Here is a 26,963-nt window from a genome sequence, read left to right as displayed (position 1 = left end):
TCCTTTTTCCTCCCTAGCATACACATAGCAAAAAAAAACATGACCCCTAACTTTACGAGTTTGGCTTGTTTTGCTTAACATAATATTCTCATGTTCATCCATTTTCCTGCAAATGATATAATTTCATTTTTCTTTATGGCAGAATAAAACTCTATTGTGTATATCTACCATGTCTGTCATTCATCCATTGACAGACACTTACACTGGTTCCATAATTTGGCTACTGTGAACTGTGCTGCTATAAACATGGGTATGCATGTATCACTATAGCACGCTGACTTTAATTCTTTAGGATAAATATTGAGAAGTGGTATAGCCAGGCCATATGGTGGTTCCATTCCTAGTCTTTCAAGGAACTTCCATACCGATTTCCATGGTGGTTATACTAATTTACAAAACCACCAACAGTATAAAAGTTTTCCTTTTTCTCCACTTTCTCTCCAGCATTTATTGTTATTTGTATTCTTGATGACTGCCATTTTGACTAGTATAAGATGAAATCTCAGTACAGTTTTAATGTGCATTTCCCTAACTGCTAACAATGTTCAATATTTTATCATATACTTTTACCATTATTACAAAAGGGAGAGGTGCTCTGCTGCGTCTCAGAGTTATGTCAACCACATTTCCACCCTATCCCAGGCTATGGTGAGCTCTGCTCAACAACTGATAGTTCAGTTAACACATACACACCTTCGTATCCTTGCCATGGTTGTTTCTGCTACCAGGACAAAATCTTCCTCAGGAGAAAGCTGGACTCCATTAGGGAATCGTAACTGGTCCAAAAGAACTTTCACTTCCTTGGTCACAGTATCATACTCTAGCAGGCTGTGGAGATCAAAAATGAAGGGTCACACAGATAAGAGTCCATGGCCTTCAATGGGCTTAGAGCTTTCCAGTCTGTCTAGACCCACCCCCTTGGATGGACTGGTCAGTCTCATTTTAGTTCCTCAAAGAGGAAATGATAGCTCCATCACTCGATTCTAAAAGCCATTCCTACAAGCAGAAATATTTTGCTCAGAAACACTCATATGGCTCCTAGAAGTAATGAGTTCTGATGAAGCTACCACGCCTGGCTGATTAGCTAACTTAGGGGAAGACTGAAGTGAACACTCACCGCCCATCATCAGTACCCTCCATGACCAGAAGCAGATAATCCCGTCTTTGCCATTTACTGCTGGAATCTGTAAAATAAATCTTCCTCCCATCCCGAGTGATGGTCAAATCATTCACAAAGGACATTTTCTTTCCCTCAATGGGTGTCTCAGAGGACAAAAGAAGTTTCACTTCACCTGAAGTTAGGAAAAACATTTGCTTTTACTCTAAGAACTTTCTTCTCAATAATTTCAAAACATTAATCAGCCTAAATGGTGTGAAAGGAAAAAACAAAATGAGCTTCTCCATTGTCATAGGTCAGAAGATCTGTTCTTTCTTATGTAAAAACAGCATATTAATGCTAACATAATAAGGAAGAAGAAAAAAAAACGTATCAAGAGTGTTATGTTAAAGGCTTTAAAGTACTATTTTGCTTGAGAAAAATATGAATGTTACATTCATTGGCTTTTAAGTAAAGAAGTAGCAGGAATATGTTCTTAAAAATAGTAAGACTCAGTGACATGCACCACAGTTGCAGTTATTACAGAGGCTGAAGCAGGAGAATCACTTGAGCCACATTTGAAGCCAGTCTGGGCAACACTGTAAAAATCTGTCTAGACTAAGCTAGACTTAGACTGAAATAAAATAAAATAACAACATAAAATAACATTACAAAATAAAATTAAAAAGTAAAATATAAAATAACGAAATAAAAATAATAGAACATTTATTGAGTATTAAGCTCTTTTCATGTATAATCTAATTTAGATCTTGGCAGCAATACCACAAGACAGGCCCAACTACTATCCCTATCTTATGCACGAAGAAACTGGGCATACAGAAGCCAGGTAATGCATATAGTTGCACAGTCATCAAATGGCAGAGCAGGGGCTACCCAGGTGGCCAGTCTACAGGGTCCATGATCTGGCCCCTACAGACAGTCTCCTCCATGGCATAAATTGCCAACCAAGAAAGTACACAGAGCAAATATTGTAACACAGTCAAAGTGACATCATGACCAGTCAGGGGATAAGGGAGAAAAAAGAAGAGCTGGAGAAAGAGAAAAGACAAAGGGGGTGGTAACAAAGAGATGAGAAAAAATAAACAGGAAGACAAGATACAGAAATACAAAGAAAAATAAAGATAGGAAGAAAAGGTCTAAAATCCCCAAATGCACCTCCTTGAGACCCTGTGGCTAAAATACTAATAACAGAAGAAATCAACACAGATCAAATGCCATCACACAGAGAGATCTGATGGCTAAAACTAGTTGACATATGTAGGCAATGCTTTCGGTACCATTCAGTGAGTAAGAAAATATTAGAGTCTCTAGCAGACCATTCTTAACAAATCCTATTAAATCTACTTATACACACATCATATAAAAGAGCTGAAAACACCACAGAAGGAAACACATTATTGTCACATACGTTTCTGAGGATTTACTTCAAACAGTCCCTTGTATGCATCAGCCACAAAAAGAGTTCTATTGGGCCCTGCCCGGATGCCCAGAGGTCTCCCACAAGCAGGCTCATCATCCTGGGTTTCTAGGAAGACAAACAGACAGGAATTGGTGGCTGCCCTCCTCAGTGTCCAAGTATCTCATCCATTTCTACCTAAACAGACATCATGATGTACAGAGCAAAAAGAGTCATAGCATTAGAACTAGACCAGTCCCTACAATGCTCACTTCATGATGTTCAACGTAGGTACTACTGCAGAATACTCACTGAAGGTGCCCACTCCAGGGTACTCACTACAAGTGCTACTATTTAGATGTCCACAAAGAGTGCTCACTATGGGCGGTGGTGCTTGTGGGTACTCATTGCAAGGTGTTTAGTGTAGGTGCTTGGTGCTGGTGCTTACTGTGAGGTGCTCATTGTGGGTTGCTTACTGCCAAAACGGAACAGAAAAAGGAGGTTAAATAATCAAGCTTAGAGTATGATCCATCATATAAAAAACTGGGTGGGCATGAGTACCCATGAATAGAAAGATACCTGAAAAGTTACTCACTAAAATATCCATAACAATTACATCTGAGAAGCTAAGGTGATTTTTATTTTGTTTTTATTATGTTTGTATTCTTTCCATTTCATAATGAAAATGCATCATTTTACGAAAATATTCTAGCTATTAAAAATGGTAACTAGGGGTATAGCTCAATGGTAAAGAGCTTGTTCAGCACACACAAAGCCCTGAGTTCAATCCCCAGCATCACAAAAAATTAAAAATAAAAATCCAGGCATGGTGGTGCATAGCAATAATCCCAACAACTTGGTAGGCTGAGGCAGGAAGAACCCAATTTTGAAGCCAGCCTCAGCAATGTAGTGAAATTTTCAGCAACTTAGTGAGACTCTGCCTCAAAATAAAACATTTTAAATAGGAGTTGGGATGTAGCTCAGTGGTAAAGCAGCCCTGGTATCAATCTCCAGTAATATAAAATGACAATAAAAATAAAGTAAAATAAAATAGCATAAATAACATAAAATAACAAAATAAAAATTAAAAGAAGCCTTGGATTATCAATTTTTAAACAGTGGAAGTCTTCTACTTTAGGTTTCCAAAACCTGCAATGATTTAAGAGCATTTCACTTTGAATGACACTGTTACAATTCTCCAAAAGCTAATACAGCCATTACACATGAGCATTCCAGTCATGATAAAGCCACCTACTTTTCTGTAACAGCACTTCAACATCATCAATTAACCTCTAAAACCACCACAAAAGTGACCACAACTTGAGGAATAGTGAAGAAGTATAGCCCCACAAAGTATCCAACAGGTTCCATGGCTACCGTCCAGTTGGGTAACCACCAAGCCCTGTGAGGTCCAGCAACCAACCACCCGGCAAATGCAAATTCCACATCATGTTCTCTCTGCCAAATGGTCATGGCTTCTTCTTCTCCAAGGGTGAAGCTGGCTTCTAGAGAAAAGCAGTTCTACAGGTGGCACCTTTTTGAATGATTTGTCGCCCACTTACTGCATGGGCCCGAACCAAACCGGGCGATGGTCTCTATTTCACCACTTTCAAGTTTTACAACCCGGCCATCTGCTGTGCCAGTAAACATCACATCTGTTTAAAAAAACAAAGAAGGAAAAAGATTATTAAGAGTTGGCCCAAGAATTGTGGCCATACCACCTTCTTCCAAAACAGAGGTGACTTGGTTGTTTTTCATCTCATGAAATGAAATTGCAGTTCTGAGGATGAACAAGAGGTGATGTATGAGAATTAAACTTACACTGACAAAACTGCAGGGGCCTAGGGAACTAGCATGTGGGTCTGATACTGACCATGCAGGTAGGGTAAAACACACAAAAATCAGTGATAAAAACTGAGAGGCTGCTATTGCTTAGTCCTGAAAGTCTAGACTGATACTCAGGACCCAGAGGCACAGATGCATGTTCACCTCAAGGCAATATCTGCTGCTGATGTCGATGACTTCCTACTAAAGAAGAACTGCTCATTTGGGCAACATAGGTACTAAAATTAGAAAGAGAAGATTAGCATATCTTAAAGCAAGGATGATACGAAATTCATTATAAACATTTCAGTTTTTAAATGATATATATTTAAACATGTAAACTCTAGGGCAACCACTATAAAAAGTTTTTAATATATATACGTGTATTTGTGTGTGTGTGTGTGTGTGTGTATTTTTTTAACTGATACTCTTAGGGAGAAAACTGAATCATAAAAAATGTTTTTGGGTTTTTTGTTTTTTTCCCAGTACTGGGGATTGAACCCAGGGTGCTCTACCACTGAGCCACATCTACAGTCCTTTTTATTTTTGAATTTTGAGACAGGGTCTTGCTGAGTTGCTGAGGCTGGTCCTGAACTTGTGATCCTCCTGCCTCAATCGACCAAGTTGCTGGGGTTACAGGTGAGTACCACCACATCCACTTTAACAAAAGACACATACAGATTAAAAGTACAGGGATGGAGAAAGCATGACATACTACCACTAATCAAAAGAAAATAGAAGTAGTGATATTAATTTCACACAAAGCAGATTTCAGAGCAAGGAAAATTATCAGGGATAAAGAGGGGCATTACATAATGATAATGTAAGACATAACAATCTTTAATATGGATATGCCTCACAACAGAGCATCAAAAGATATAAGGCAAAAACTGTCAGAACTGCAAGATGAAATAAGATCTATCATTAGAATTTGCAGGGAAATGGATGGCATTAGAGCAGATTATGCTAAGTGAAGCTAGCCAATCCCTAAAAAACAAATGCCAAATGTCTTCTTTGATATAAGGAGAGTAACTAAGAACAGAGTAGGGACGAAGAGCAGGAGAAGAAGATTAACATTAAACAGGGATGAGAGGTGGGAGGGAAAGGGAGAGAGAAGGGGAAATTGCATGGAAATGGAAGGAGACCCTCAGGGTTATACAAAAGTACATACAAGAGGAAGTGAGGGGAAAGGGAAAAATAATACAAGGGGGAGAAATGAATGATAGTAGAGGGGGTAGAGAGAGAAGAGGGGAGGGGAGGGGAGGGGAGGGGAGGGGGGATAGTAGAGGATAGGAAAGGCAGCAGAACACAACAGACACTAGTATGGCAATATGTAAATCAATGGATGTGTAACTGATGTAATTCTGCAATCTGTATATGGGGTAAAAATGGGAGTTCATAACCCACTTGAATCAAAGTGTGAAATATGATATATCAAGAAATTTGTAATGTTTTGAACAACCAACAATAAAAAATTTAAAAAAAAGATCTATCATGACACTTCAACCCCCTTCTTCTACCCAGTAAGCAGAAAATTGCTAAGAACAAGGTTAAACTCAACAGCCCCACCAATATACTAGATTTAATTGACATCTAATTAATTATTTCATCCAACAATGGTAGAATACACTCAGATCTTCCTATTCACGAGTTTACTATGTGTGAATTCAACCAACCATGGATCAAAAATATTTGGGGAGGGCTGGGATTGTGGCTCAGTGGTGGAGTGCTCGCTTAGCATGCATGAGGCCCTGGGTTTGAACCTCAGCACAATAAATGTAAAATAAAGATACTGTGTCCACCTAAAACTAAAAAATAAATATTAAAAAAATATATTTGGGGAAAAAAAGTGTCTATGATGAACATGAACATACTTTTTCTTGTCATTATTTCCTATACAATGCAACAACTACTTATGTGATATTTACATTGTTTTAGGTATGATAGGTAATCTAGAGACAACTTAAAATACATGGCAGAATATGCATAGGTGATATGCAAATTCCATGTCATTTCATAAAAGGGACTTGAGCATCTGCAGATTTAGGTATCTATGGAGGTCCTAGAACCAATTCCTGGAACATACCAAAGCCCAAATGTATACATTCTTCTCAAACTCATATAGAACACTCACCAACATAGACCACATTCTGGATCATAAAACATACCTTAGCAAATTTAAAAGAATACATCACAATACCAGATCTTAGATTATACTACAGAGCTATAGTAACAAAAACAGCATGATATTGACACCAAAACAGACATGAAGACCAATGGTACAAAATAGAAACACAGAGACAAATCCACATAAATACAGGTATCTCACTCTTGACAAAGGTGCCATAAACATACATTGGAGAAAAGATAGCCTCTTCAACAAATGGTGCTAGAAAAACTGGAAATTCACATGTAGCAAAATGAAATTAGACCCCTATCTCTCACCCTATACAAAACGCAACTCAAAGTAGATCAAGGACCTAGGCATTAGACCAGAGACCCTGGACCTACTAGAAGAAAAAACAGGCTCAAACATCCATCATTGTTGGCTTAGGACCCAAATTCCTCAATGAGACTTCTAAAGCACAAGAAGTAAAATCAAGAACCAATGGGATGGTATCAAACTAAAAAGCTTCTTCACAGCAAGAACATGAACACAGAGCCTATGGAATGGGAGAAAGTCTTTGCCACCTGCACCTCACATAGAACACTAATCTCCAAGATATATAAAGAATTCAAGCTGAGTGCAGTGGTGCACACCTGTAATACCAGCAGCTCGGGAGGCTGAGGCAGGAGGATCTTGAGTTCAAAGCCAGCCTCAGCAACTTAGTGAGGCCCTAAACAATTCAGTGAGACCCTGTCTCCAAACAAAATATTAAAAACGGGCTGGGGATGTGGCTCAATGGTTAAGTGCCCTGGGTTCAATCCCTGGTACCAAAATAGAACTCAAAACACTTAACACCAAAAAAACAAATAACCCAATCAATAAATGGGCAAAGGAACTGAATAGACACTTCACAGAAAAAGAAATATGACTGGTCAACAAATATATGAAAAAAAAGTTCAACATCTCTAGCAATTAGAGAAATACAAATTAAAACTACAGTGATATTTCATCTTACTCCAGTCAGAACGGTACTATCAAGAACGCAGGTAACAATAAATGTTGGTGAGGATGTAGGGAAAAAGGTACACTCATAAATCGTTGGTGGGACTGCAAATTGGTGCAACCACTCTGGAAAGCAGTATGAAGATTCCTCAGAAAACTTGAAATTGAACCACCATTTGACCCAGTTATCCCACTCCTTGGTATACATCCAAAGGACTTAAAATCAGCATACTATGGCGACACAGCCATATCAATGTTTACAGCAGCTCAATTCACAATAGCTAAGCTATCTATGGAATCAACCTAGGTGCCTTTCAACAGATGAATGAATAAAGAAAATGTGATACACACACACACACACACACACAGAGTGGAATATTGCTCAGCCATAAGAAGAATGCAATTATGACATTTGCCAGTAGATAAATGGAACTGGAGACTATCATGATAACTGGAATAAGCCAATCCCAAAAAACCAAAGGCTAAATTCTCTCTGATACGTGAATGCTAACACACAATAAGGGCAGGGGGAATAGAAGTTCACTGGATTAGACAAAAGGGAATGAAGGGCAGGGAGGGGGAATGGGAATAGAAAAGACAGTAGAATGAATCAGACATAACTTTCTTATATTCAGATATTAAAATGAACAAGACCAGTGTAACTCCATACCATGAATGATCACAGATTGGGAACTTCTAATCCATGTATGTATAATGTCAAAATACACAACAAATAAAATTTTGAAATAAAATATGGGTCAATGAAGAAATCTCATGAGAAATTAAAAATATTTTGAACTGAATAAAAATGAAAATACAACTTATCAAAATTTGTGGGATACAGTGAAAATGGTATTCAAAGGAAAATGTCACATTGAACAAATATATTAGAAAAGAAAAATATTTAAAATTAATACTCTTTAAGTTTTCAACTTAGGAAACTAGAAAAAGACAAGTAAACTAAATTCATCAGAAACAAAAGAGGAAACATCACAAAAAGATAATACTACGAACAATAATGTTCACAAATTTGACAACCTGGATGAAATGGACCAATTCAATTCCTTGAAAGACACAATCTGCTAACACTACACAAGAAGAAATAGAAAATGAATAATCCTGTATCTATCAAAGAAATTGAATTGATAATTAACAACCTTTCAAGAGAGAAAGCATCAGGCTTAGAGGAGTTCACTGGTGAATTCTGCCAAACGTTTAAGAAATTACAACCAATTTTCTAAAATTTCTTTCAGTAGATAAAAGCAGATAGAATACTTCCTAACTCATTCCATGAGTCCAACATGAACCCAAATACTAAAGCCAGAAAAAATATTATGAGAAAATTATAAACCATTCTCTCACATGAACATATACACAAAGATCCTCAACAAAATCAAATCCAACAATGTATAAAAAAGGCTATACATCACAACCGTGTGGAATTTATCCCAGGTATGTAAGGCTGCAACATTCAAAAATCAATAGGCTAAAAAAGAAAAATCACATGATCATAATAATTGATTCAGAAAAAGAATCCAACAAAATCTAGTACCCATCTATGATATTTAAAAAAAAAAAAAAAGGCTCTCAGCAAGCTAGGAATAGTGGGAAACTTCCTCAAATTGATAAAGAACTCCTTTCAACATGAGACTGATTAAAATAATTTTTAAAAAAAGATACTAAAAGGGGCAATACTCCATGCTCATGGATAGGAAGATTCAACATTATTAAGATGTCAGTTCTTCCTAAATTGAGCACAAATTCAATGCAAGCCCAATTAAAATCCCAGCAAGTTATTTTGTGAATACCAACAAACTGATCCTAAAGTTTACATGGAAAGGCAAAAGACCTAAAAGAGCCAACATAATATTAAAGGAGAAGAATAAATTCCAAAGATTGACAATGCCCAACTTCAATATTCACTATAAAGCCATCACAATCAAGACAATCTGTTATTAGCAAAAGGCTACACAAATAGGTCAATGAAACAGAACGAAGGGCCCAGGAATAGATCTATATAAACATAATCAACTGATAGTTGACAAAGGAGCAGAGCCAATACACTGGAGAAAACAGTAGTGCTAAAACTGGACATGCAAAAAAGTTAATCTACTGTCATGTATGTAAGAAATAAATTTTTTAAAAAAAGTTAATCTAGACACAGATCTTACACATTTTACAAAATTAACTCAAAATGGACCACAGACCTAAATGTGAAATGCAAACTGATAAAAATTCCAGAAGACAACATAGGGTAAAATCTAGGTAGCCTTGGGTATGATGATAACTTTTAAGGCATGATCCATGAAGAAATAATTGACAAGCTAGACTGCATTAAAATTAAAAACATCTGTTCTGTGAAAGACATTGTCAAGAAAATGACAAGACAAGCCACAGCCTGGGAGAAAATATTTGTAAATACATCTGATAAACAAACAAACAACAACAACAACAACAAACCTGTTATCCAAAACAAAAAAACTCCTAAAGGATGTGAGGGTGATATGATCTTCATTGATCACCAGGTTAGATCTGGCTAATCTGGCTGGCTAGGCAGGTGTCCTCTTCCTCCCTCACCACTCCATGTGCATCCCTCCCAAAGCAGCTGCTCTATTAAAGAGGATAACCTTCCCTGATAGAAGAGGATAGTTCTTTGGTCAGGGTATAAGAGTAGCTGTTCCCCTGCTAGAACCTCCAAACAGGCTATCAAAGAAATCTTAAAATTCAAAAATGAGGAAATAAACAATCCAATTACAAAAATGATCAGGGGCTGTGGCTGTGGCTCAGGGGCTGTGGCTGTGGCTCAGCGGTAGCGCACTTGCTTTGGCATGTGTGAGGCACTGGGTTCAATCCTCAGCACCACATATAAACAAATAAATAAAATAAAGATCTATCAACAATTTAAAAAATTTTTTTTTAAAAAATGATCAAAGGACCTGAACAGACACCTTATCAAAGAAGATCTACATGTGCCAAGTAAGCACATGAAAAGATGCTCACAGTTCACAATAGCAAGACTGTGGAACCAACCCAGATGCCCTTCAATAGACGAATGGATAAAAAAAATGTGGCATTTATACACAATGGAGTATTACTCTGCATTAAAAAATGACAAAATCATAGAATTTACAGGGAAATGGATGGCATTAGAGCAGATTATGCTAAGTGAAGCTAGCCAATCCCTAAAAAACAAATGCCAAATGTCTTCTTTGATATAAGGAGAGTAACTAAGAACAGAGTAGGGACGAAGAGCAGGAGAAGAAGATTAACATTTAACAGGGATGAGAGGTGGGAGGGAAAGGGAGAGAGAAAGGAAAGTGCATGGTAATAGAAGGAGACCCTCAGGGTTACACAGTGGAGGAGGTAGAGAGAGAGGAGGGGAGGGGAGGGGAGAGGTGGGGAGGGGGGAGGGTGGAGGATGGGAAAGGCAGCGGAGCACAACAGACACTAGGATGACAATTTGTAAATCAATGGATGTGTAACTGATGTGATTCTGCAATCTGTGTATGGGGTGAAGGTGGGAGTTCATAACCCACTTGAATCAAAGTGTCAAATATGATATGCCAAGAAATTTGTAACGTTTTGAACAACCCACAATAAAAAATTAAAAAAAATAAAAATAAAAAAAAAATAAAATACCTGAAAAAAAAAAAAAGAAAAGATGCTCAATATCCCATGTCATGAGAAAAAATACAAATAAAAACAAGTTCAAAAAGGCCAATATCCAAAACACTGACAATGAAAAATACTGACAAGGATGTAGAGCATCAGGAATGCTCACTCACTGCTAACAGGAATGACAAATGATACAATCACTTTGTAAGATAGTTTGAAGGTTTTTTGTTTTGTTTTTGTTTTTATAAAACTAAACTTACTCTTACCTTGTGATCCACCCTTTATGCTCCTTGGTATTTACCCAAATGAACTGAAATACTTACATCCACACACAAAAAAAAAAAAAAAATCAGTACACAGATATTTATATCAATCTTATTCATAATTGATAAAACTTAGAAACAACCACATGTCCATCATAGCAAATGGATAAATAACTCTGGTACACCCAGTCAATGGAATATGATTCAATACTAAAAAGAAATGAGCTAGCAACCAAAAAAGAAATGGAGGAAATTCAAATGCATATTGTTAAGTAAAAAAGCCAATCTGAAAAGGCTATATACTGTATGATTCCAACTAGATGGCATTCTGGAAAAGGCAAAACTATGAAGACAATAAAAAGATCAATGGATGCTGAGTTTAAGAGAAAAAGAGAGATGAATCAGAGAGTGCAAAAGATTTTTAGGGCATTGAAAATATTCTGTATAACACTATAATAGTTAATACATTTGTCCAACCCATAGAATATATACTACCAAAAGTGAATCCTTATATAAATTCTAGATGCTGGGAGATAATGATGACTAAGTGGGTACCACTCTGATGGGCAGAGTGCAAGAAAAGCACATGGTAAAACCCAACACTAACACCCATTCATGATAAAAACTTTTCTGGAAAACTCTGTACCTTCTGTTCAATTCTGTTGTCAGCCTAAAATTGCTCTTAAAAATGAAGTCTACTTTAAAATTAAGTATGTTAACTGGTAAATGCTTTTCTCCAGCATTTTGCTAACGCTAACAGCAAGCAGCTAGCCATCTCCAGGACAACCTCCAAATGAAGTGGCAGCAGAACAGGTCCCTGGTGACCTCCCTGTGGTTTACACCCACAAGGATGTAACCAGAGGTCCCCACTGGGCCTAACCAGAAATGCCACCCAGCCTTCAACATGGAGAAAAGAGGACAAGCACTCTCTTTGAGAGGTAAGAAAAGGCCACCAGCTTGCACTTCAACTCCTGCGGATCCCAGTTTTAAACTATAGTATTTTACTTTCCATAAAAAAAATAGTGAAATTTACTAATAAATGTCAATTTCTCTTTTTAAGATAAATATGAAGTTCTATCATGAAGTACTTATTCTTCCTGAAACAATTTTGACTTTTGCCAGCCAAAATCTATCCCAACGATTGCACAAAAGGGCCAGCCTAGGGGTCCCATGTTAAAGAGCAGGGATTAGGCAAGAGAAGTTGCTCAAACATCTTTGGAGAAGCAGTTGGTGACTAGCATTAGGAATAAAACAGAAGTATACTGGATGCACATGCCCACAGCCATTGCCCAGAAAACACTGGACTTCAGGGTGACTAGAGGCATTTTTGAAAGAAACTACTCAGAAATCCTGACCAGTTAAAGTGTGCCTTTTTAACCCCAAGCTTGATTCTCAATTTAACAGACAGAAATGCCTTGTTCTATACTGCTAGAGAGGCAAGCATTTGAACCAGACCCAATTCGTGTTCTCAAGCATAGGGAGGTGTGACAGTACCCACTTAAGTAGAGTGGAAATATTAAGAAACATTCTTCTTCATTTCAAAATGAGCTAAGAAATGATGTGCTGTCAAGTAAGACCTATCTAATGAATTAAACATAATGTCTGCATTTTGTCTTTTCCCTTTCACAACACTTTGAGCACATTAAGTGCTCTACAAAAACTTAGAATCATCCCCTTGCTAAAAAAGCTTGCAACCTGGTCACAGGACACCAGCAAAAAGAACACTCCCATTGGGTCATCCCATAGGATGTCCATAGCTAAGAAACACATCTAGGGTTCCCCCACCCAACCCCTGCAGCTGTTCCCACAGAATCCAACCATATGAGCAACAACAGCTTGGAAGGCAACCAAGTCACTCCAGTTCCTAGGGTTTACTTACCTCCAATATTTACTATGGACTCTGGCCCAATAAGTTGGTTTTCAAATAGCCTTTCTGCCTGTCGCAACTTCGTATTTGGTTGCAGGACACCAAGCAAGATAGGGGGTTCTTTAAAGCTGTAAAATAATTAATTGTAAGAATTTGTCTGTAAAAATATACGAGAAGGAAAATGCTTATTGAAGGTCATGTCAGCTCATTCTCACAATGGCCCCATCTCACCAAGAGCCACAGTACTTGAAGTGGCCTCTTAGAGCTGCCCAGGCTAGCCCCATTAACCTCCCACATCCCCTCTGTGCCACTCACAATAGACCTTCCATGCTGGGTCTTTGGCTGGTTGGTTGGGTGTGTGTGTGTGTGTGTTAGGGTTGGAACCCAGGGCCATGCACATGTGCACTTGTACACATGCTAGACAGAAACCCTTATCACTAGGCTACATCCCTGGCCCCGTGCTGGGTCTTGTCTGCACTAGGCACTTCTCATTTTAGATGTTTCTCCCTGGCTCTTCCTCTACCTGGAACATTAAACCCCTTATAAGCTCCTTTTCCCCCTTGTTCCTCCTTAGCAAGGCCTGCTCTGAACACCCAATTTCATGTTCCCTGAGTCCAGACCCCTATCTGCTCTATTCTTTTATAGCACTTGTCAGCTTCTCATGTACTATTTAATTTACTTTTCAGGTATATTTATGGTCTGTCTATATTTATTGTCCACTAGAACAGATATTTCATGAAATCAGGGATTCCTTTCCATGTTTAATTCTGCTGCATCCAAGCACCTAGTACCCAATCTGGCACACAGGAGGCTCCCAATGCACACTGTTGGGGGGGAGGAAAGAGAAATATTTCCAAATCCTCTTCCCACCTTGCCCTCCAGCAAGGTAGTTTCTTAGCCTGCCCATCAGTGTGGAAGAACCAAGGGTGGACAGGGATAGCTGAGGATGTAGAATGATAGGAAAGCTTCCTATCCTACCTACTTTCCAATCAAAGCATTTCACTCCCTGACACCACCTCTAAGTCAGCACTTGCATAGGACACAGATAACATCACCACCCCCAAATCAAATTCCCTCTCCTTTCCTTATTCCCAATAATGGCTTTTTCCTGCAGTAAGGAAATACACTTTTAGGTTAACAGGGGGCTTAATTTCTAAAGGAAAAGAGCAAACATGCACTTGTGAAAGTGTCCTGCCTGCTTTGGCTAAGGAGTTGTGCACATCTGAGTTCAATTTTAACCTCGGGAAAGTCCATCTCCTGAGGTGATTGTACAGAGTAAACTGCATATTGAGCACATAAAGCCCAGGGACAGAAACACTCAACATCTCTACCACCATGCCCTTGGACTTGGGCTGAGTTCTTCCACAGGAAGTATTCAAGAAGTATTTGTTGAATCAGCATATAGGATATGTTCCTGCTCACAAAGAGCCTGAATATAATCTCAGTAGGGAGAAAAAAATTTAAAAAAAAAACTTATGAGAAAAAGAACTTATGCAAAGAACAAGCAAGAAAGGGTCCCCATACCAACAGCCAGACAGCAGCAGTCTCAACAACAGGGAGTCAAAAGGAAACCCAAATCAGGCAGGGACTCAGGGTATCACCCAGCCAACAGGGCAGTATGGATTCTTATTAAAGCCAAGTGAACCTCTGCTAACTCTTGCTAACTCAATAGCTATGACAGTCACATTCATTTTCTAATTTTTATCCTATTTCTCCCCATGGTTCTGCCTGACCAGGATCACACTTCAATCTTCCCCCTGAGATCAAACTTCCTAAATATCTTTGCCAACTCTGTCATCTATAAATGTAGTAAGTCTGTCCCACACAAATGCATGTGTCCAGGACACAATCTTGTGGCACACCCTCCAAGCAGACACTGGCTCAGCAGCAGCTACTTGGGTATATACTCCAGCACTCTGAGAAAGGACTTAGTTTCTATCCAGAGAGGAACAAAAGGATTATTTTTCACTGAAGAATATGGATTTTTCTAGTCTTTTTAAAAATATATTTATCAGTCAGGTATGGTGGCATATGCATATAATCACAGCAACTTGGGAGGCTGAGGCAGAAGGATCACAAGTTTGAGACCAGCCTCAGAAATTTAGTGAGACCCTCAGCAACTCAGTGAGACATTCTCGCAAAAAAAAAAAAAAAAAAGGACTGGGATGTAGCTCAGTGGTAAAACACCACTGGGTTCAATTCCCAGTACCAAAAAATAAATTAAATAAATAAATTTTTCAGTTATAGTAAAATTTAAGGCAAAAAAAATATTTAGCAGTGCTTTGGAGAGCAGATTTTGTTACTGTAACTTTTAAAAATGACAGAAAGAGCAATTCTATTAGCATATGAAAGCCTTTTCAATATTTCAGAAGTACAGATTTTATTTCTAGGGTGAAACTATAAAACTGAAAAGATGATAAACTTAAAAAGTAGCAAAAACCTTTATGGGTAATCAAGAACATCAAGAGCATAATAAATTAAATACAGATAGTGCCCATGAGAGATTTGTAGAGGAAGGAGAGAAGGAGAGAAGCAGAGTCCCTCACATTCTGACCTCCTGCAGTAGGGAGCAACCTGGAACCTCGCAGAGCGATCTCAGGAAAACCGATTCTAGTCCCATGGTGGTGGCTCACTTATCTGAGGCTGAGCATCACTAAGTTGATGCTTTTGTGTGTGTGTGTGTGTGTGTGTGTGTAGTGTTGGGGATTAAAACCAAGGCCTTGTGCATGCTAGGTAAGCACTCTACCACTGAACCATATCCCCAGCCCCTGATGCTGGCTTTCTTACATCTATACAAACCAACTAATAATGGCTTTGTCATCCTGCTCATATCTCACCACATTGACAAATAGACTTTCAAAGACTTTATCAACATCTTATAGAAATCAAATGTTGTATATGGTCTGTCTGGAATAGACATTCCTCTGATCTCCCACAATGGAAAAGGAAGGTAACTTTGGGGGCAATCTTTTGAAAAGCCTAGCAGCCTTCCTGAGGCTGGTCTCAAACTTGTCACAGGGTTTCTTTTCACTTCTCCTCCCTTCCTTCCTCAACAGGCTTATCTACTCCATGGAGAGTACTTTCTTTGCCCAACATCACATCCTTATTGGGCCAAGTTTCCTCCCAGTTTCTGGCAGAGTTGCATGGCCCTCTTCCCATGGCATTTCATCATCATGCTTTCTACATATAAACTTGCTTTCCCTGAGATCAAAGGACTTCAGTCACTACAGCCCCATCCTCCCCTCTCAGCTCTCTGCTGTTCCCCCCTTTTCAAGGGTAGACCCTTGAAAATGCACTTCTGATCCCAAGCTCTGGACACTGTTCACTCTCCTTTGCCATCTGGATTATCAAAGAAGGTCCAGAAAGTTTCTACTGGGGTAGGCTGAGCCGTCCTTCTATATGTTGAAAAGGGTTAGCAAGAGAGGTCCTTTGGAGAGAAGTCCCAGAATGTCCTCAAGTGTAGCTCAGGCAGAAAGCCACACTGGAGAACCTGCTGGCATACCAGGAATTAGAGGCTACGCCCTCAGAACTGACAAAGCCATAGTCTATTCTCAATCTCATTGTGTTTTCACAATACTTTGTACCTTTGCTAATTCTAGTCAGTGATATTCTCTCTCTCTCTCTCTCTCTCTCTCTCTCTCTCTCTCTCTCTCTGTGTGTGTGTGTGGGGGGGGGTATGTGTGTTTGTGTGTATGTGTGAGAGAGAGAGACAGAGAGAGAGATATATATGCAGGGGGTCAAACCAAGAATCCTGCACTTGCCAGGCAAGCACTCTACCACTAAACTACATCCCCAGCTCCTTTATTAATTCTAAATCCAACAACAAAAATTGACTCTTGCCACACATGTCAATCTAAGCTCAGAACTGTGCCCTCTTTATGTCTCTGTATCCAAATGGGTACTGAACTTAGGCATACTAGGTGCTGAATACATTTTAAGTGAATTGAATCCAATATAAAATCTTAATTTTTATTTATAACAATATGTTGTTCATTTGTAAATGTTATATTCACTCTATAATTAAGCATGATTCTTTTTTTTTTAATTTTTTATTGTTGGTTGTTCAAAACATTACAAATTTCTTGACATATCATATTCCACACTTTGATTCAAGTGGGTTATGAACTCCCACCTTCACCCCATACACAGATTGCAGAATCACATCAGTTACACATCCATTGATTTACATATTGCCATACTAGTGTCTGTTGTGCCCCGCTGCCTTTCCCGTCCTTCACCATCCCCCCTCCCCAAGCATGATTCTTGACTGAAGCTTTTGAAGCCTAACATGGACCGCTCATTTAAAATAAACTTCAGGCTCTGTATAGTGGCGCATGCCTGTAATCCCAGCTACTCAGGAGACTGAGACAAGAGAAGCACAAGTTTGAGGCTAGCCTCAGCAACTTAGTGAGGCCCTAAGCAACTCAGCAACCTACCTGAAAATAAAAAATAAAAAGGGCTGGAGCCAAGCATGGTGGAATATACTTGTAATCCCAGCGGCTGGGGAGGCTGAGGCAGGAGGATTGAAAGTTCAAAGCTAGCCTGAGCAAAATTGAGGTACTAAGCAACTCAGTGAGACCCTGTCTCTAAATAAAATACAGAATAAGAATATATTTCAAGGGTTCCTTTTTACAAGTTATAATTCACTATATTACTCATACAGCTCTACTGGAAAAAAGGCAACTTAGGAAAAACAGAACATTAATTACAAGTTTTCAAAAAAAGTTCAGTTGATTATAAAATTTAAACAAGGTAACTTAATTAATCTTCACTGGTATATTCTTTTGCCACTTCAAATAAATCAGGGTTAGCATCAATCTCTCTAATTGTTATGCTTCTCTTATTTTGATTTTTGTCCTTAATTTGTGCATGGTTTGAAACAATGACAGAGATAATATCACACATATACTGAGTAACATCCAACCCAACATGAAAACACAGGTACTAAGGAAATCATACAGTTCTATTTCTTGAAACTTACCTTTTGGCCAAATTAATTTATTCATCCTTCTTTCCCAGAAGTTACATCAGCCTAATACATTTCCTCAAGTAACTCCTCCTAAGGATGACAAGCGGCTCACCTGAGAGGCTGGGGATCTATGGGAGACTCCAACAACATCATGGCTCCAAGCAGGGGAACAGTAAGGAAGACAGCCAGCATCAAGAAGGTCACCCGGAAAACTCTACCACTAAAGGAGCTGCCAAAAATAACACACAAAGGCAATCAACAGTGCTCTACACAGTGACAAGCTTGGGTGATCTGAAGGCCCTTTCTGCAGAAATAGGACCACATACCCAGTTTCCCACTGATGTCACCAACCTCTATGGCTTGTGATTAAAGGTTAACACTGATTACTAGGATTGGCAAACATGACTTTGTCCTTTTTTAAAATATCTTGAATTGTATGAGATACTCTGGTCAGTTATTTTCCAGATCTTAGCAGAGTTTTAAAGAGAGCAAACTCAAAGAATTGATGAGCACAAAAAGTAATGGAAGGAAAGAGTTCTAATGATGTGCAGGATACACACTCATCTACAGAGAAGATAGGTGTCTCTCTCAAAAGTCAAGATTTCCTGGTACAAGGATTCAAAGCAACAACACTCAGTACTATATTCTCTAAGATTCTCAGGGATAAATGATAGAGAGGGCTGGAGATGTGGCTGCATGCTAGAGCACTTGCTTAGCATGCAGGAGGCCCTGGGTTGGATCCCCTGGGTTGGATCCAGGGGGGGGGATGGTAGATACAGATACACAGAAAGAAAATTCAAGAAGCAAATAGAATCCTGACAACTGCCTGAGCCTCCAATTCCCCAATTACTTTGCAAATTCCACCTTCAGTAATTGAAAGAGAAATCCAGCTCGTCTACTTGGTAGAAGAGATCTGACAGATGTTAAAGGCAGTCACATAGAATCTAAAAAAAATTAAAACTCCAAATTATCACCCCTAAAATCTTGGGAAGATCTTAAAGCTGCCTTGGAAATCTCAAAAAAAGCTATGGACAAATGACCAGTAGTGACTAAAATATTTCTGAACCAGTCCTCACATACATTATTTTTCACTGGGTAAACAAGTGAGAACATTTGGCATCTTACTACAAAATAAACCTCACAGGATCATTATTTGCTTACACAAACTGCATTCAAATTTACTAAACACTTATTAAGATTAACTTGCACCAAATAAAATCATGAGCTCCTAAGGTAGAAAATTTTTTTCCTATCAAGAAATTAAAAATGTTGACAAAGAAAAAAAAATCAAGATTCATACTTAACAAAAAAGATTTGATTTAAGGGCAGTGCTTTGACTTTTGACAGAAGGACAATCTTCTGATACTTGAACACGTTTAACTCTGTTTCAGGCATAGTATAGAAAGGTGGAAACCTGGGTGCCAATCTTTACTTTCCTAACTACAAGCTAAGCAACTTCAGGCTGATTTCTTCACTCCAAAGTTCCCTATTGTGAAATGTGATGTTGAATAGGAAAACAACAATGTCCTGCCCAGTTTTGAATGCGTATGGCTAATAAATGAATAAAACCAAAAATAAATAAATTCTCCAGTTTCAATTAAGATAGGTGAAGAAAAAGACAAGGGAAAGAAAGATAATGGGGGAGAAAAAAAAAACAGCTTTCATAAAAGTATTCTCTTGCATATATTTTAGACAGCACAACTGAAGGGTATTTGAACTCTGCCAACAACATGAGTGGGCAAGAAACAGAATCTTCCCCAGAGTCTCCAGAAGGAACACAGGCCTCCTGTCACCATAAAATTATAGCATCTCCCAATAAATGGAAGGAGCTAAAGAATACCATATTAAGAAAAATAAGCCCCAAAAAATCAAAGGCCAAATGTTTTTTCTGATATGCAGATGCTAATTCACACTAGGGGGGTAGGGAAGAATAGAGGTACTTTGGATTAGGCAGAGGGGAGTGAAGGAAGGGGTGAAGGGAGGGGATAAGAAGGACAGTAGAATCAATCAGACATTAATATCCTATGTACGTATATGACTATACAACCAGTGCGCTCCTACATCATGTACAACCAGAAGAATGAGAATGATGTGTCAAAATGCATTCTACTGTCATGTATAACTAATTAGAATTTTAGTGAGATCTCAGAAAGAAGTGAGGAACATGACAAAATAGACACATATAATCTTAAAGACCTGACTTGTGGGAAACAGAGTGTTAGAAATGTAGACATGAAGGCACTGCTGATGAGGGCCGAGAAGGATGTTGAGAATGTGCAGGAAAGGGAGAAAAGCAAAATTACTTGTATGAAAGTAGAACCTTGTAATACAGTGGTAGAAAGCTAGGCCAAATGTTGACCTGCACAAAAGTTGAACTTGTAAATGATGAGACTGGACACTGAGCTGAGGACATTTCTGAGCAGTATTGAAGGTATAACCTGGCTTCTCCTTACTGCTTTTGCTTCCAGAGCAGGTCAGGCATAAATGGCAGAACTAACGACTTTTTTCCTCCTTTGACATTTCTAAACTGTCCTTCTGAAAACCTATGAAACTCTGTCCCAAACTTCCTTCTCTTTGCTCACATAAGGTTCAGTCAGAATCCACACCCTGAACCCCTAGGCAGGTAAAATGTCCAGTCAACAGTCCTTACCCCTTTCACTAGGTGGAAAAATAGGTGGCCCAGATACTGCAAACCCAAATAAAATGCCACAAACCTAATCAAGGAGAGGCCATGAGAACTCAGATTGCTGGAAAATACAGGCAGTCAGTAAGGGAAAAGTCAGGTTGCCCCTGCTCCGCCAATCCTGTGTCCAAACCCCAGAGTCATACAACCTTCTTCTAATGCAACTGAGTCATACCAATAAGGACACGTGAAAATGCCCAATTAGCACAGATCAACTAAGACCAGACAGACTGACAGGAGGCTAACACAACCTAAGAGGTCTGCAACAGGGAGAAGAGTAAGAGCCATCAAAAGAGGAAAGACAAAAACAGTAAAAATAAGAATATGCCATGCAATGTGCTTTATGTGGATAACTAGGCAGAACTTTGTATCTCCCTGCTTTACTAATGAGGGAACACATGGGGAAAGCCTCCAGGGGCTTACCCGTGGACCACTGCAAGAACTGGAAGAGCACCAGTGAGAGCCAGCTCCAACTCTAGGTCTACGTCATCATCGGCAACACTGTCTGCCAAGGACAAGAGGAGAAGGTAGACCTACAGCCCACTGAATGGGTGTTTGAAAACTTTGGACGCTTACTGCAATGTGCCTATTCTAGATACTTCAGATCAATGGAATCACACAATACATGGCCTTTTGCAACCTGACTTCTTTCACTCAGCGTAACATCTTCCAGGTTCATCCAAGTTGCAGAATATAATCAGTACACTGTTTCTTTTACTAGTGGAAGAATATTCTGTTGTATGGATATACCAAAATTTCTTTATCCAGTTATCCACTGAAAGACATCTGAGTGCAAAGGAGAAGTGGCTTCTTCCCCTGAGTGCAACCTAGAGATTACTTAATAAGTACAAAAGGTTTTACTGGGTGATGAAAGTTTTGAAACTAGATAGAGCTGGTAGTTTCCCAATGTTGTGAATACACTAAATATCACTGAATTGTACAGTTTAAAATGATTAACTGTATATCAATTTTACCCTAATTGATAAAAAAAATAGTTGAGTAATCAAAATATTCCAAACTTAGATGGTGATAACTGTTAGAAAATTCTGTAATTATACTAAAAATAAAAACACAAAATTGGATATTTTAAATGTGTGAATTTTGTGATATATGAATTACTTCTCAATATTAAAAAATGTTTTTTAAAAAGTCAATGACGTTTCTATGCAAAGTGCCACACCAGAGGCTGGAACATTATAACTGCAGTGATTTTCTTGAAGTGGCCTAAAGTTTTTTAACACAATGGAAATAACAAAGTATCCATACAATAAAGTGGGGCTGGTTACGAACACAATGGCAAAACGGCTTTTGATAGAGTGGTTCTTTTAAAAGCAGAGTCCAAAACTTGAGACAAACACAGTTGTAGTTTGGGGGATTTTAAATATCCCCCAAAGCTCATATGTTGAAGGCTTGGTCCCCAATGTTCAGAGGTGGGGCCTTTGGGAGGTGATTGGAGCATGAGTTCATGAATGGATGAATCTACTTATGGACTCAAGCTTAATGAATTTGAGGAAAGGAGCTTTGTTATAAAAGTGAGCTCTCTCTCTTTACTTCCCAGCCATGAGATGGTCAGCTTTCCTACACCACATGCTTCTGCCATGATATTCTGCCCAGTCACAGGACCCAAAGCAAATGAACCACACAATCATGAACTGAAACCACAAGCCAAAATAAACCTTTCCTCCTTTAAGTTGATTACCTCAGTTATTATGTCACAGCAAAAGAAAACTGACTAACACAAACACTTTCAAAGGTGCATAGGGAAAATGTGTGGCTGTTGGCTGTAAGTACTGACCTCAAAGACATTCTATACAGAATCTAACAGGATATTCCTGTCTTTTAAAGGAAACTGATATAAGTATTCCTCCCATCCTAGCCTCTCAAGGGAAACCACAATGTGTAATCTTTCATCTTATAGCTATCATTAACATTAAAAATCATTATCATTATCATTAAAATAACAACAAATAATGACAATCCAACCAATGTGCAACTTTTCCCCCTCACCTAACAAAAGAGATTCTTCTCATTTGTCTCAGATTCATAATACTTCTCCTTTACTACACTGAACTTTATATGTTTTTAAAGGAGTTGTGGGAATTTGCCAGGGATTGAACCCAGGGTATCCAACCCCTGAACCTTGCATTTTAAAAAAATCTTAATGTAATAATCTGATTATGACACTTGCTTAAGCATCTTGTTGGCCCTTCAAATAATGATAAAAGGCTCAATTATGTCCAAAACAAAAAGTCTAGCCAGGATTGAAAATGACAGTGCCTATAGCTAAAAAGATGGTCAAAATTCCAGGGACAATGATATGTGTCCCATATTGCCTATCCTTATCAGGTATCCAGCAGCGACACCCCTTACATTTACAGAGTATAAAAAGCAGAAGAATTTAGAGTTCACTGGTCTAGTGCTCCCAAAGGCAGCAGCCCCTGGATGGCCTACATCAAAATAATTTGGGCAGCCTTATGCAAGACTTAAACATTCTAGTTGGGAGGTCTACAGGTTGAGAGCCCCTTTTTTCCTATCAATTGTTCTTGCTGTGTTGCTGGCCACCACTAACCTTATCCAACTCCTTTCCCAATGAAAGTTCATCAACACCTCCTTACCCCTACTCAATCTTCATCCAACCTCTACTAGAAAGGTGTATGGCCAAGTTTTATAAACAATAGCCTCAAAATAAATAAAAGTACTTGAGCAGCATTATCCATTGCTGATGGAACACAGTAGCCATTAGCCATGTATATATATCACTGAGCATTTGAAATGGAGCTAGCTTGTTAAAAAAAAAATGAGGCAAACATGGCTCCTGTAACCGTCCTATTCCTGCTCTGGGCAATGCACTTATTGTAGTCCAAGGTTCACAATTTCCCCAGTTTTTCTCCATGTTTCCCTTTGACTCTGTGCCCACATTATTGTAATTCGGACACTAACTTACTACTGTCCATTTTCACTGACAAAGCATCACACATCTCTGCTTGTGCTGACACATACAGGAAGGCTGGCAACTTACTTCCCAGCTGCAGTCTGAGAAATCAATTTGTTTATCCCATTCTCTCAAGAAGAGCCTGAAGCAATGCTCACCTCCTTGAGGACACATGCACCCTGGAATTTTCTACATTCTCTAAGGCAAGAGCATAATCACAATGATGCAACATGTTTTCACATGACTGCTGGCCTAGCCACAGTTTACAAAATCCTCTGTAAATTTCACCAGCCAAATCTGAAAGGTGTTCTCTAACTCAGCAGCCCAGACATCAGTGCCTTTAATTGTGAACTGAAGTCTGGATGTGTAGGGAGACCAAAAAAATAGCATGTGGTTGTTTGTTTGTTTGTTTATTTTGTGGAAAACCTGTTCATCCCCAATCCATAAGGTCCCAGCAATTTTGAATGTCAAGGTAATCCCTGGAACCTGAGAAAGTCAAAGAGTAACAAGTGCAATCTTTTTAAATGACTGCACCTTGAATTTGCTCATTTTTCACATCCCTTTAAATTAGATCTTCTGGAATCAGCATTTTTCCTTGAAAAAAAAAATAAGAAGTTAAGAGACAAGTTAAAAGAATCATTTGGAAAATAACACACAAGCAGAACTAAATGAAAACTTCAGATTCCTGACTATTCTTGAATTCACAAATTTATGATGGCCCCATCTGTTCCTTTACATTGCTTCCTTACTCTTCAGTCTTCAAATGGAAAGAAGAGACTTGTAATTATTTTTTTTTAAAAAAGCAGACACTTGTAATTAGCCTAAAAGCCTACAGGAGTTTATTGAAAAACAGATGTTAAATTCTCAATGTACTCATTCTTCACTCCTAAACAGTTATATTAAACAGTACTCTTCCTAGGCAGAACTGTATTCCTAAAGAGAAGGAATACTTTCAAAGTGCGCAATTATTCTTTCAATAAAGTTTCTATAGCATGTGGGGAAACTGATGCCAAATAATAATTATAAAAAAAGCTTGCACTGGTATGTTAAGTGCTTAGCTCATTTATGTTCCACACTGAATAAAAGGATTTAAAAATCAAATTCTCCTTATAGCTCACAAACAGAAATTCAAGAGCTTTGACACAAAAAATCTTATTTCCAAAGCATATTCTTAAAATGTGCTTTTCAATTACAGTCCAACAGCCAGTTTCATCCTCTTCATTCACTTTCATTTCTCCTTTTACTCTATTCTACTGTAACTTTATATAAATCATCTCACTCAAACTTCAATGACCTCATCAGCAAAACAGAACAAATGCTACCTTTCAGGCCAAGATCTAAGAAACCTATATTGTCCCTTTTTCTATCATTAATGTCTTCCAAGATTTTATTTTGTGACATTTATTCTAAGTTTTATGTCCTACTTTTATTCAGATTTCTTTATTTCACCCACCATACACAAGACTTTCCTGACGTATGTTAAAACCCTCAACAGGTTATCAAGAGGATAATTAGACAAACTACTAGAAATGACCCCAAAAGAAATGAAAAATATATAACTGCAGATAAAAAAATATGAAAATTAGCTATAATGTCATAATAATAAATGTAGAAAGAAAGGATGGTGACAAAAACTCACTTTGAAAGAAACCATTATAGATATACAGTCAAGGGATCAATAAATAAAAGAGAGATAAAAATACAGGAAAATAAGAACAATTGTTCATGGCCATCAAGAAAATATCTTAAACACAGATGTAAAAGGCATACTGGAAAAGATCAGGTGGCAGAAGATGACTTTAGAACATATAATTCACCTTGTCATTAAGGAAGAAATCCCCCACAGAGAATCTGAACAAACAATTTAATTAAGTCTGCCCCTCTGCTCTGGGGTCAGGAATGTCAGAGCAGCCATCCTAAGGGTTGGGCCCATTAAAAAAGTGCCCTAGAGTACTGCATGCCCACTTTTCATTTCAACACACTGCACCTCATCAGAGCCAACTGCTCTTTCATTTCTCGTGTAAAAGTGCCTTATTTTCATAGTTTTTGTAGTAAAGCTTGACCAATGCTTGCATGTCCATTCTAAAAAACTCATCAGTCATCAGCAGTCAATTAATTTATAATATCCCCAGCAAGCAGGGCAACAAACTTGTCCTAGTTATAGCATTGAAAGTACTTGGAAACCCGAGGGAAAGGCAACCCAGAATGGGTTGAACAACTTGGTCTATGGAGTCTCTTGTTTCTCCCTAGAAATTAAAAATTATAAAATCATGAAGCTCAGGACATAAAACTGAAAAGTGAATTTTAAGTATTCATACCAAATGCTATGTTTAAGGATCATGCTTCAGCTCACAAAACACAACATACTCAAATTCTGGAAAATCAGAAAAGGAATAAAAACACGAAGCCTGAGATTTTTTTAGGGATCAGCAACTACAGTTTCCTTTGCTTTTCCATCCCCATCAGGAAAACTTGCAAGGCTGAATTCCCACCGAAAAAAAAAGCCTATAATATAACTTCTTGTATAGGAGAACCGCAGTTCATGCAGCGCGTGATGGGGGACAGGTGCAGAAGAGCAGGTGTAGAAGGCAACTCTTCGCTGGATCACGAAATGGAACTCCAGCATCTTTTCAGATTTTCCTTAGGGAAAGTGGGTGCAAAGGAACAGAAAGACGCAGGGCCGTGACCGGATGGCTGTCAGGTGAGCTAGCAAGAAAGACAGCACGAACGGGCGAATGAAATGAAGGAAAGAGAGGATGCAGCCTCTTTGGTGATCGGGGCAAAAAGGGACAGGTGCTGCGCGAGGACCCGGAGAGTCGACTGGGCGCACGTTGCACCTGAAGCCTGAAGGAACTAGCACCTGCATCCGTTTTGTCGGAGCCTCTTTCCTCCTCTCTAAAACGAGTTTTGCGTGGGGATTAAATCAGAGTTCCTGCAATGTGCTTAGCATAGCATTTACGCGGTCGCGGTTATAGCAGTCGCTGTTGCCCAGGAGGGTCACCCCGGTCCTCTCTGCCCCGGTTCTCGCTCCAGGTCTAGAGGTCCGGCCTACCTGCCGTCCTTAGCCTCCGGAGCCGGGCCATCATCCGTGACTACCTGCGGCCGCAGAGGCCGGCGCTGCCGCAGCCCGTCCGCCTCGCTCATGATACGGCCGCAACACCTCGTCCACTGCCACCCGTCGCACTAAG

General features: G+C 38.8%; 1 protein-coding gene across 1 annotated transcript in view; it reads right to left on the bottom strand.

The window, feature by feature from the left end:
* The window catches only part of LOC107148495 (adipocyte plasma membrane associated protein), a 33,592-nt gene that overhangs the window by 6,533 nt on the left and 96 nt on the right, over positions 1 to 26,963 (bottom strand). Inside the window, exons 2-8 of the mRNA XM_015493170.2 lie at positions 26,828 to 26,950; positions 18,273 to 18,389; positions 13,204 to 13,319; positions 4,076 to 4,168; positions 2,526 to 2,642; positions 1,118 to 1,292; positions 694 to 828 (exon numbers count right to left, since the gene is read on the bottom strand). Coding sequence (XP_015348656.1) covers positions 694 to 828; positions 1,118 to 1,292; positions 2,526 to 2,642; positions 4,076 to 4,168; positions 13,204 to 13,319; positions 18,273 to 18,389; positions 26,828 to 26,919 — 845 coding nt within the window. The 5' untranslated portion in view covers positions 26,920 to 26,950. The remainder of the gene's footprint in view (positions 1 to 693; positions 829 to 1,117; positions 1,293 to 2,525; positions 2,643 to 4,075; positions 4,169 to 13,203; positions 13,320 to 18,272; positions 18,390 to 26,827; positions 26,951 to 26,963) is intronic.

Source organism: Marmota marmota, unplaced genomic scaffold (genome assembly GCF_001458135.2).
Source record: "Marmota marmota marmota unplaced genomic scaffold, marMar, whole genome shotgun sequence".
NCBI classification, from domain to species: domain Eukaryota; kingdom Metazoa; phylum Chordata; class Mammalia; order Rodentia; family Sciuridae; genus Marmota; species Marmota marmota.
This window is presented reverse-complemented; position numbering and strand designations above follow the sequence as displayed.